The sequence below is a fragment of the Amblyomma americanum genome, chromosome 6 (genome assembly GCF_052857255.1).
Source record: "Amblyomma americanum isolate KBUSLIRL-KWMA chromosome 6, ASM5285725v1, whole genome shotgun sequence".
Classification (NCBI taxonomy): domain Eukaryota; kingdom Metazoa; phylum Arthropoda; class Arachnida; order Ixodida; family Ixodidae; genus Amblyomma; species Amblyomma americanum.
In genome coordinates, this window is record NC_135502.1 from 53,009,653 (window position 1) to 53,022,333 (window position 12,681).

Consider the following 12,681-nt stretch of genomic DNA (forward strand, 5'->3'; position numbering starts at 1 on the left):
CTAAGCAAGAGGAGTGTTGTGGGACTTTCAGCTCGGGTGTTGTGTGAAGTTTTATAAGCCACTCCGGCCTGTGCGCCGCCATATTGCTCGCTGGACTGCCTCCGGCAACATCAATTCATCGTGCTTGTGGCAGGAGCGCATAGCGGATTAGCGAACAGTAACGCGACGCCCAGGGAACGTTTGGTGGCGCGCTAGCTGCAAAAAGAAAAGAAAAGCAATCCAAGGAGCAATATGGCGGCGGATGGGTTGGAATGGTTTATAGGCTACTAAATAGCTGCCTGGGTCCCTGTCGAATTCCACGCTCGACGGAAGCAGCTTATTTTGGGAAACACACGCAAGTATAAAAAAAATAGTGGCTCTGGGTATACGAGTTTTCGAGCAAAATATGTGCCCACCTTAGAGTATACTTTCGTGAATAGAATATTGTGTACGTGCATGTCAGTGCACACCTTTCGCCTATAGGTCTATATTTATGCTAAGCAGTCGCTTACTTAGTTAAACGTACGACTGCGACCGCGTTTTTTTTTTTCTCTGACTAAGTGTCGACGGTGACTGTACCCGCTAATTTTTTTTGTTCTGTTTCTGTTGCGCAGTGAGCCGCCTCCACTGCGAGAGCGAGTCCTTCAAGATGGACCTCATCCTCGACGTGCACACCATGCTGTACCCTGTGGACCTGGGTGAGTCTCTTTGCTAACTCTTGGAACATATACGGCGCCGAACTCCCAGACCTAGGTCGTTAAACGTCGCTGGCGTTTGTCTCTACAGTCGAGCCAGAGCATACCGAATCCGGATATTGCGAATTATAGGATATATCGAACACACAGGTTATCCCCTCGGGAATCGTGCGTAAAAGTATAGGAAGTTCGCGCAGTATATCGAACTCCAATTTCATCGGTTATTCGGTATATCCAGGGCCGCGTAGCGCCCCTGTAAGTGGCGCTTTTCCTAGCGGCGATCTTTGATCGCTTTTCGCGTGCGGAGCATCCTTTGGCACCTGCTGGCAGCGCTATAGCGCTGCAAAACGCGTGCCGAGGCCTACGTGGGGTGTGTTTGACTGCGGCCTGTGGTCCCTTGTACTGCCATGCGGTGAAGCCAACCTATCTAAGAGCCTAGCCAGGGCCCTCGTGTGGCGTGCTTCGCGGCCGAAAGCGCTGCGGGAACTAACTGTACCTTAATTTTGTTGTGATATTTTTTTTTATTTATAGGGTAATGGTAACAGGATTAGGCATTAAAGGCAGTTGCGAGTTCCCAAGTGCCGTCATCTGGATGTGGCTTCAATACGAAGGAGCGAGCTGTGCGCTGCCGGCACTCCGGCGGGCGGCGAGTCGCTGCGAGATGCAGGCCACTAGAGTTGGGAGCAATGTATTCTTGCTTCATTTGAGGCTTGCAGCTCTCGTCACCCGAAAGCCATGCAGCTAGCTGCAGGTAGCATCAGTGCTTTACATTGTTGCAAGCGCTGAGCCTTCACTAACGGAATTAGCGCAAAAGCAATCGGTTCGGGAATTAAAGGGACCCTAATAGTGCTGGAAAGATACCCGTATGTACTGTACGAGACAGAATTTTCCTTTGCATCCACGCCTCGTCTTGTCATTTTGCGTGTGCTCGTCCGAGACATGCCTTCACTGACCTAAGTGTCGCATCAAATGAGAAGCGGTTGATGTTTTTCGCGGTGTGGGGATGTACTGGCGTGCATTCATTTTTCTTCCTCGCGCCCCCAGGCGTCCAGATAACGTCACGAGAAGGGCAGCACGGTTGTTCCTTTCGGCCACTAGATGTCGCAAGCATGCGTGTCACTGTGAACTTTGCTGGGTTACATAGGCGGTCCCGAGCTTGGAGTTTTCGCTCTTGCATTTCCCCCCTTTTCCTCGCTCCATGGCGTTTACGTGTCTCTCTCTCCCTTTCTTTTTGCCAAGAAGAGAGGAATTGCGTGGCGGTGACGGAGAGGGCGCGCAAACATTCATAAGCGCTCGTGAAAGGAGCCGTGCCGCGGTGGCACACGGGTGTAATTACATAGCGAGGCTGTTTCGTGCATGCCGCGTCGTTTTTCGCGTTTAGTCACGCTCACAGCGTGAACGTGCCGCCAATGGTGGCACAGTCGGATTCCGCTGGCGTCTATTCGTACTTGAACGTGCCCTGCGTAGTCGTGGCTGGTATCCTTTCCTCGCGTAGCGGCCAGTTGTGGCTTCGTGTCAGGGCTGTCTTGCCTCTCTTGCCGGCTCTTCGCAAATCGCAGTTCACCCCACGCCAGGCATCGCTGTTCCCGGGGGTCGCTAAAGTGTAAAAGGGCGGCGGTGAAAACTTTAATGGACACAGGGGAGTTTAGGACACGCAGGTCCTTGGCGCTGTCAGTCACGTACTGACTATTTTTCGTAAAAGTGATTGGCTTGAGAGCACCGAGGACCCAACTAGCCCCCTCTGAAGTTTGTTTTTTTTTTCTGATTTGGAGCGCAGTTTTTTTGGCAGGGTGCAAGAACCCGTCAATTCCTGGGTGAAGCGTCATCATCATCGGTCCTACTGCGTTCACCGCAGGTGTATCCTTTTGTTCTCACAAGCACCAGTCTTTCCGCACTCTTGAATGCAGGCTTCGCATCGGGCACGAGGCGATGTGCCATTTTCTTTTCCGAGAAGTTTCCCCGACGGCGTTCGTTCGTGTGGGTTGCTCATCGAAACCCTGCGAAAGCGAAATGCCTGCCTGGTCAAGTGCAGTGTCTGGTTGGTTGCCACCATTTCCTCAAATAAGTTGCTATAAGCTTTGGAGGATATTTGCAGCATTCCATTCCGTCTAGTTGCTATAAGACATTGTCATATCCGATTTAGATCCTATTAACGACCACTGGGGCGCCACTGCGCGTTGACTAACTACCTCGCGCCGTGCGGCCGCCTTATCTTGGACGCGGTCAGGGTTAATTTGAGCATCCGAAGCGAGGGGCTGTGTTGCGATTGGTTGTCTTTTAAGTACTTATATTTTCGCATCCGGGCCTGCCCTGCGTCAGGTGTTGTTCTGCGATACGTGACAGCTCGCCCTCGTCTTCTAATAGTGACGATGACAAGTCATGCCTCCCCGTTGTCTTGATCCCGTTTTGGTATTCATTGTTTTATTGGTTTCTCGTTTAGTTTTATTTATGTTTTGCGTGCAGAAATCATACTTCTCTGCAAACTAACAGCGTTTCGCATTTCGTTTGTTAGGTACCATTTGTTCGCTACCCTGTGAAACGAGTGTACGCTTCTGGTACACTCGCCGTGCTGCACACAAGAGCCACACATCCTGCCTCTTGTGGGTTTTCCTTGCCTTCACAAATTGCTCAGGCACAGTCATGAACAAGTCAGTGTGAAATGGCGCTACAATCAACAACTACCGGTGGCGCCGTGCAGCTGTGAGAGCATAAATCAATAGGGAAACGCTGGCATGAGACTCCACCTGTGCTGCACGTAACGATTTTTAACCGAATCTACGTTTTTCCAATCAGTGGCGTTGTGACCCACTCTGTGTGGGCAACCATCGTGTAGCTTTTACCATGCATTCCTTACCCGTGGGACTGTTGGAAGTCATGTTGATGGCTCAAGCATTTGTTTTGAAATCAAAATTTGGTGCGTATAATTGAATTGTGTATGAATCTGCATTGAACTCTTGGCTATGTGTGGAAATGCCAACGAAAGTAACGTGTTATAGTAGCATACAACTTAAAAAACAGCAGTTGTTAACACTGGGCCACGGTCCACGGCGTACTGTATTACTCCGCCACCGAGTCACTAAAGTAAACGAAATCAGCTTTTTAATGTCTGGCTTATTAAACGAGCCAGGTATCAAAATTTTAGAGCTTATAACCTTTTTCTCGTAGTTAGCTTCTTGTTTAGGTGACAAGAGGTTTTAAAAACGGACTATTTTTTTTTTGTCATGGAGAAATTCTGTGCGCCGGTCCTGAATGTGGGCGGAGCTATAGGAAAGCTTTAAGAGATGAAATACAAGGAAAAGAGGGGAGGGTGTGATAGAATAAGAGCACGCTAACAGCAGAATACACTCACAGCTGCGAGGTAATAAAATACAGATGTCCTGAAAACTTGCTGACATCAGCTGATTTGCAAATGAGGTCAGTGTGGTAAACGCTCGTGTAAATCTTGGCGCAGAGTGTCTTATTTGCTTAGGGTTTCTCGATTTTTTTTTTCGCTGCTGCTTCTTTGGCTGGCACGTCCACGTGTGGATCGCACCCGATTCTGTACAAGATGCCTGCCCTGAATGTGAAATCTTGCGATGCCGCGTTACAGCGCGCTGTTCTCACTTGTTTCGCGTCTTCATAGTATAGCGCTTTAATCGATACCTGTTTTCGTGATGATTGGTTATTAGGGAATGAAAACCGCTGTAACTTGTCTCGCTTCTTGTTTTTGGCGGACACCTCAATCGCGCCGTAAGGGAAGGGTGGGAGTGAAAGAAGGAAAGATGTGCCGTAGTGGAAGGCTCCGGAATGTGTTTCGACGACCTGGTGATATTTAACCTGCACTGACATCGCACAGCACACAGACGCCTTTTGCGGTTCGCCTCCATCGAAACGCTGCCGGGCTCGAACCGTGTACTCCGGCTCAGTAGGCGAGCTTCCTAACCTCTGAGCCACCACGGCAGGTTACCTGCGTTCGTCCTTTATTAATGCCGAAATACGTTCGAGGGCTTGCTCTCCAGGTTTTCGCGGCAGGCGCACTGTAGAGGTCACCTGAAAAACAATAAAGACCATATTGTCATCAGTGAACACTGTTTCCATGGCCGCGTGTAGTGTAGGCTGGCATGTGTAGTGTAGTAGTGTTGGCGATCCATGTTATCCAGGTGAAGCTTGGAAGTAGAGGAAGAATTCGTAGACGAAAAAGATAGCCGCAGTATAAAATGTCAATCAGTGAGCAATGTATTTTTAGCAGCCAGCCTTTCTTTCGTGTAATCTGCATTTCTTTTCTTTACGTGAGTGTTGTTCACTTTCGCCTCTTTCCCAAGCCGCAGCATTAGAAATGACGCATTTTGAGTCATTATTCTCTCCGCCCATTGTTCCACTCTCGCGGATGGTTTCCCCGCGTAACTCACGCGCGCGCCTGCTCGTCTTCCGCGTCGAAACGGGTTTTCGGACGTGTCGTCGTTGGCGGCAGCCGGGAGGGGAAAAACAACGGCAAAAAATAAGAGAGAGATACTGCGGCTCTTTTTCCTTAGGCGGAAATTCCGCCGTCCTTTTCCCATTCTTTTCGTTTACACGCGGTAGTCTTCTCTCTCGCTTTTTTTTTTCTTCTCTGGTCTCGTAGCTCGCTTCGTCGGGTACGCACGCACATGGCCGTTTTCTCCGTCGCTCTGTCCTTCGCTTCTCTCTCTTTCTGGACATGCGGTGATCATGAGCCCCGTCACGCTGCACTGGCGTCGCCCTACGGGATTACGCAATAAAATGGGCTTACCGTCACGTGATACTGCCCCGCTACCCCCGAGAGCGGCTTTGCTCTTCGTGCGCAAGTGGGATGCGTGCAGCTATGGCAGCTCTAGTTTGCGTTCGGGTTACAAGGAAACGGAAACACGAGCGCTTCGCACCTTGCCATGCTTCGGCACCAGCACTAGTACCTGGCATTAGGGTTCCTCTCGTTATCTGTAGCTCTGTTAGGTTCTGTGTTTAATCGTACGGGAGAAATTCCCACTGGTCGTTTAAACCTAGTGTTGCGTTACTTCTCGCCTGACTTCTGCGTAATTTCTCGCATGTAGCCGTTCTGTAACTAGGGCTAGTTGCTAGATGATGCCAGATATCTGCTAGATTATACGCTATATGAGATTCTTTACTATGACCTATAACTTGCAGGTACACCGTGTAGGTATTTCTTTGCCTGTGTTTTCGAACGTAACAGACGTAGGCACCGCTGATAAGCTCCGGTTCACCTGTTACCGCAGATGCTGTAGAGCACCCCTGTTCTGCACTTTTGATGTTCCGGCCACAAATGACGCGGTAGTTTGTATGCCTCCAAAATGTCGGACGAAACAGCGTCGCTTATTTTCTGAAACGTGGCCAGAGCGGGGATTTTCGTGGGCGTTGCGATGAGAGGGCTGCGGACGCACGGCGGTAGGCGCTCCTGGCTGCGGCATCGAATGGCGGGCACGTGTCCTTTGCGCCATCGCCCGCGGAAAGCGCCTGATCTGCGCGGTTACGCAACCTTGATGCCTGCGAATCTTCCAGAGAACGGAGCGAAAGTGGAGGAAGGCGAAGGGCATTGTGGACTGGAGGAAGGAAAGCTACCCTCCCTTGTTTTCTCTATCCTCCTCTCAGGTTGTTGTGAGAAGGCATGGGAGGGAGAAGGAGAAGGTAGGTGAAGGGCGATTGGGAAGACCTCTGCCGGCTGGCGCCATAGTTTCGCGCCGCGCTTTGTCCCTGTGCCTCTAGGTGGCGCCACTTCACGTTCCGCTGTGCGAAAGGCGTTGGTTGCTAGGCTCGGGTCCAGCTGGGCCCAGCCTCGGCAACAGTCGTTAGGCGCCGCGTTTGCTCTCAAGCCTGTGCGGCTGTGTGCGGTCCGTAGCGTGGCGAGTCATGTTCGCCTCAATCCTTTAGCTTGACACGCTACCATTGTAGTATGCCCGGGAAGGGCGGCCGAGCGTATTACTATATAGGTTTTCATGGCCGGCTTTAGTGTCGATATAACTCGATAGACCAAAACGCTAATGTGACCACGCCTCCGGTCGCCGATTACTGCTCTCCGTAAGCATTGTACATTGGCATATGCCTCTGTTGCGCCGCAGAGATGTGTCGGGTACTATCGTGTAACGCTGCTGGAAGCGTCCTGCGTGAGGTCTATGCGCACCGTTTCCGGGTGCGGAAATCCCAGGTGTCCTGCGCAGTGGAGAAGTAATCGAGCTAAACGACAGATATCGTTCAGTGCGGGGAAAGTTGTTGCATTGAGCTTCTTCGAATATCGCGGGGCTTCGAGTCAGACGTGACTTCACTACTGGTGCAGTGGAAACGCCAGTCGACACGGACGGCAGGGCTTAAGAAGCATGGGCGGCACGGCTGTACTGAATCGACTGAATGCGGCGGCGCTCGCATCCAGTCCGGCCGTGACGTGGGTCGCGAGACATCAAGCGCGCGGCGTCGTGTGGCGGGGCGATGCAGTTTGAAGGTGGACTCTCTGCAGTGTACTTGTATACTAACCTCTAGTACACTGCAGTTTAGGATGAGGTGCCGGGGTCCACGCGCGCCTCGCACGCGCTTTTTGAACAGCGACTCACTTGTGCTGTGAACTTGCGCATTGCCTAAACTTAATCGCGAGAGCTGGAACAAGTTTGCACTAGAATGCGGCTTCTGCCGTGGCATTTTGTGTAGCTGTTTATTTGGATGTTTAGAGTTCTCGATGTTTCTTTTTATGGTGTTACCAGCTGTATTTTTGTATTTGGGGAGAGGGGGGGGGTGTCATACAAAAACGTCCAATGTAACGTACTGACGCCCAGTGCAAGAAGCCTATCTGAAGTGGAATAAAAGAGAGCGCAACTGTGCTCGACCCTGGCTATAGGGGGACTTAGCCCCGACCGCCGCGCGAGAATCCCTTTTCCGCGTCCGGGTCTTCTGAGTCATTATATAGCAGAGTTGGCTGGTGAATACGAGCTGCACGTCTTTAGCAAAAAAGAACAAGATATAGCTAGGACAAAGCGCACAAGAACTCGAACGCGGTCTGACGTTCGTGCACATTATCGACGTCAGCGCATAAAGGAAAAAAAGGCCTTATTCCATTGAAGCAAATACTCTTACTTTGGAAACGGCCGTTGTCCTTCCCGTGGATTAGTAAAGGGTCAGCATCTTCTCTCTCATGGACTATAGACGTTGACGTCTGTGGCAATTCACTACCGCTTGCGGTGCGTCTGCTTGTGTTCTGGTGTAAGTAAGAACACCCGTTAGCTGTGGTATCATATTTTTATGTGTTTTTACCGGTGTTGCACAGACACCCTCTGTAAGTGCAGGGTAACCGGCAGTGATAAGCACTTATCGACTTTAAAAAAGCATGGATAGCGCTGCTGCAACGTGGTCGGGTCGGCGGTTCTTAGCTAATTGGCACGTTCCCCGCCAGATGTCGCGAGCTGCTGCAAGTTCTGCTGCTTTAAGAAGGCGGATTCGATGGAAATAGCGTCGTATATTTTCGCACAAGTCTATATCGCCGTCATATTTAATCATTTCCATTTTCCGTTTGCATATTTTCCATTCAGCTGTGCCGCGCTAACTTCCACGACGACAGAATGGCGCGACTGTCTCATGCAGAGATGTGAAGAACAGCTCAGCGGCGAGTTGCTTGTTTTGTCTTGTTGGTCGAGTTCAGCTGGGGAAAAAAAAAGAACTGTCGAAAGTGAACAAAATTTTGTTCGCCCCCGCGAATCGAACTGAGCTGTGGCCGCGACGCATTCCGTTTTAGGCCTGGGTGCGCGCGCCCTCGCTTCGAAGGCCACTTCCGCGGTTGTTGAGATACCCTTGAATTTTGCCCCGCGATCGTGCATCGACAGCCGGTGTGGCGTTCCGCGAATCTCTCGCAAAACCGCTGGAGTTGAGATCATTGCTCAGGAGCGAACCGGTAATATGTACGGCAGTTTTTTTTTTTTTCAAAGCGCTTATGTAGAGTTTGTGCATTACAGATTGTCGCCAAAGGTTATAACTTTCGAGATTTTTTTTTGTTCATTATTACTGGTATTAGGCGCTAGATGAGCCTTTAGTGTTCAGGGCAGTCCTGGAATTTCCTCTTTAGTCTGATAAGTGTGTACGATTTTGTGGCCGTAGTTATGCGTCGTGTAGTGAGAAGACATCGTGCTTGCCCCCTTGGTGACTGTGGCACTCCGCCATAGCCCGCCACAGCGGACGTGCGCGCAGCGCAAAGGTTGACGAACTAAGGGCGGACTTAACCCTCTTTGATGACGCACAATCGCACCTGCGTTGATGAGTGACAGAGTACAGGGTGAAATGTAGCGCCATCTATCGAAGCGTGAAACAATCACACGCGAATGCAACACCGTATGGGCCGTAGAGGCCGAGCGTCGAGGCCGCGCGTTCGATTCCCGATCTCGGTAGCCGCACTTCGATGGAGGCTAAACCTAAAGAAAATTGTGTGCTGAGATTTCAGTGCGCGGTGAAATACCTCGCATTCTTGAAATTAATAATCCAGAGTCCTTTACATCGACGTGGCTCATGCATAACCCAGGCGTAGCTTTGGTGCGCCAAGACCCACTGAATCTATTGTTAATATCAGTAACTATACGGATGTGATCCACTAGTACTAATTTAGTACTTGAGGCAGGGATAGCTTTTTTGGTGGCTCTTGATTTGTGTGGGGAATCCGACTTGAGCGCTGCATTTTTTTTTTTTTGGAGGCGAAAAAATTGGCCTTTTCATTGTTTTCTCATTGAATATTTCTCGTATGGGGGGTGTTTGTACGGCTGCCCTCCGCCTAAGTCCGGTCGTGACTTGACTTGAGGTCGGCGTTCTTCGTTTTTTACGGAGCGACTGAAACTTTTTAAATTTTCGGGGAAATGGCGCAGCGCCAAATTTTCGGGGGAAATGGCGCAGCACCATCGTATCAACCTCGCCAACCACATTATCGTATAGAGGCTTCTGCGCTGGCAACCTTTGTGTTTCATTGTGCCCTGAAGCTTTCCCTAAAGGTTGGGAATGTTGTTTTGCTAACACTACGGGCACTCCCTCACGCTGCTAGGACGTGTGGGGTATACTATGTATTTCTTCATCAATCTACGCTCGAGATCGTGCGGTAGCTTTCGCTGCATCCTTTCTTTAACGGAGTCGTGTGTTTCGTCGTGCTGTATTTTTGTGCTAGTCGCAACGGGCTTTCTCAAATGTTCTCCGTGCTTCCCTGAAGCTAACCATTATCGCCACCAGCGCCCATTGCAACTGTGCGACGTGAAAACAGTGCAGAAAAAAAAAAAGATTTCCTGTTTTGCACCGAGCACTTCTGCGAGTTAAGGGGCCATCTTTTTGTCTCAGAAGAGGCTAGTGTTATTTTTTTTCCTCATTTTTTTTTAGACCATGTCTCGCCACGAGCGTCTGCTCTTTGGACGCCTGCAGTTTGCGGAGCCCCAGTTAACAGCCTTTCATTGGTGTACGGGCTGTGGCAGGCTTCAGAAGCTCGCGTATACTGCATGCGCCGGCGCGAAGGCCGGAGTCTTGCGCTCTGCTGTTTGTACGCTTTATTTTTCCTCTCCTCGGGCCAGCCGCGTCACTATATTCGCGCGCCTCCATTCCGGATGCTGTACTTTGTACTTTTTTACATTCCACATTTTCTGCCAAACTTTTGTCACTGTGCGCGCATATATGGATTCTCGTCGATGGTCTGCGGGGTGTGACGTAGCATCCCCCCCCCCCCCACACACACACACACACCACCACTTTTTTCATTTTATATTTAGCTGTAGATAATTATTTGCTTTTGAGGGATTCTTGTGGCATAAAGCTTTCTCGCGTGATTAAGAGAACAGCAGCAAATTCCCCTCGTGTCACTCTCTGACGTTTGCCCGTATTGAGATTACACACGCTTAGAACTAGCGGTGCCTACGTTAGCTCTGCGGCCTGCACGAATGCTGACTGGACGGGGCAATGGAGAGGGTTCAGCGATGGGCGCCTACGGTGGTACGCACTTTCAAATTGATGTTACAGTTTCTGCACACTGGTGGCGCGTCCAGAAGACTAGGGAATGGAAAAAGGGGCTCATTTATTTTATGGCATAAATGACGGAAGCCAGCAGTCACCGAAACCGAGGAGCATAGGGTATGTCTTCTTTTTGTATTTTTTAATCGATGGGAGATTAGCAGCCGTATCCGGATTTTCTGGGTAATGGGGCCTTTAACGCTGTCGCGTTAAAACTTACACCTCCTTGGTTGCAAACAGACTCTGAGACAGTTCCGAAGTGAGCATATACTGTCACAAACTTAAAATATTGCAGGAATTAAGCGAGCATTCTCACTGCTATTGCCGTGAAGAACGGCGGCATGCTTCCCACAATTAAGAGTTCCTTTATCTGAGATCATTGTTCTCCGAGCGGTAATTACAGTGAGTCGAAGTGACGCGGCGGCGAAAAAACCCTCCGCCCCCGTCCGCGTGCATTCGATTGCCGTGTCCAATCGCTTCCTGAGCGGCAAGCACAGCTCGCGGCTCCCGCTTTTCGATAATTGCCCTTTGGTGGCAGGGGGCGCGTCGGATCCTTTGTCTCCGTCCATCACGCGCCGATCACATGCCTCTGCAGCCACGTCAAGCGGGGAGAGGGAAAACGAGAGCATACGGGTGCGGTAGGAGTGCACTTCCGGGTCCATAGCGCACACGTCACTGCGATCGCGTTGTTAGTATGCCCCCGCCGAAGCAGATTCACGCGGTGTAGTTATAGCGGAAGCTTGGCTTTGCGGTTTTTTTCGCTAACTTCACAGGGGGCTGGAAGCATGAGCTTGGCATGTGTTCTTTGAGCACTGCACTGCTCTGGCTTTTTGCGAATCCTCTGCTTGAATCGGTTCCAGCGCGAGGCTGTGTAGTATAATGTACAGTGTTTGTCAAAAATATACAGCCCAATAGGTTTGCTTCCAAGCCATGTATCGGACTCTTAAGCACATCTGACAGTATTAAGCTTGGGAGGGTATATGACTTAAGTTCCTCCCGCCTTCGTAAGATTAGAGTACCTGAGTATGCAAGAGAAGCCGCGCTGTAGGGCTCAGAAGCGGACTCCTTGGGCTGTATACTTTTGACAAAGACTGTACATCTTAAAATATATACCGGGTGGCGCAGCTAACTAGAGCCAAGGGTTAAAAAATAAATTATTAGAGGCAGGCGAGTGAAACCGGTTGCATATCGGTGACAGCCACCTTGCGCACCACAGGTAATTTTTTGTATCGAAAGTAATCAATAGTTTAAGTTTAATTTTCTAAATCAACAGTACTTGACTTTATACAACAAATTGTGTTTGAAGTGTTGTCGAGCACCTTCAGAAACCCCCATTCCATCATTTACCACAAGGAAATCCTCACGTGCGTCTTTTTTTCCCAGCTCCAAAGAAAGCCCGCGAAATACAAAATAAGCCACGTGACTAACGCACTTCCGCGCCACGATCGTGCTGCTCTCAAGCGTGGTTTGAGCAAACTAAATTGCCTGCAGCCTTGACTCGACGGGCCCGCAGCAGCGGCAGGCCGATATGTTGGCGGTGGTTTCTCGTCTGTGTCAGCCAGTGGCACGCATGACGGTGCGAGTTGCCGCTGCCAACATATCGGCCCGGTGGAATTTATTTTTGTAGATATGAGGCACTACTTCCTCGCAGCAGTTTTTGTGGGTCTTTTCGACATTGGCCTCCTCCCTGAACTTCTGATTCATTTCAGACATTAGGAAGTTCTAGAATTGTGTGACCCTATACTAAAGCTCACTATTAGTCAATATCAACCCACATTTTTTATTCCAGCAATCATTCAAGCCATTTCGTTTGTAGCTTTTAAACGTTTGGTTTCAGACCCTAATATATCTTCGCCATGGCTAACTACATCGCGTCGTATCGCCATCTCGTATCGGACATATTGTGACGTCCGTTGCAGGCGGCCGATAACTTAGCGACTGCTTCTGCTACAACTACTGTCGTGGCTGGCGCCGGAGTGTTGGTTTATTTCCCGTGGCACCGTCTCAGCTCCAAAGCTGTAGATGTTGAGAAGGACAGTTTCCTCCA

General features: G+C 50.1%; 1 protein-coding gene across 1 annotated transcript in view; it reads left to right on the top strand.

Annotated features, from left to right (window-relative positions):
* Window positions 1–12,681, top strand: part of Polr2H (DNA-directed RNA polymerases I, II, and III subunit Rpb8) — a gene marked incomplete in the record, with an annotated part of 87,254 nt that overhangs the window by 52,288 nt on the left and 22,285 nt on the right. Inside the window, 1 exon segment of the mRNA XM_077626846.1 lies at window positions 594–681. Within this exon segment, the coding sequence (XP_077482972.1) occupies window positions 594–681 (88 nt within the window).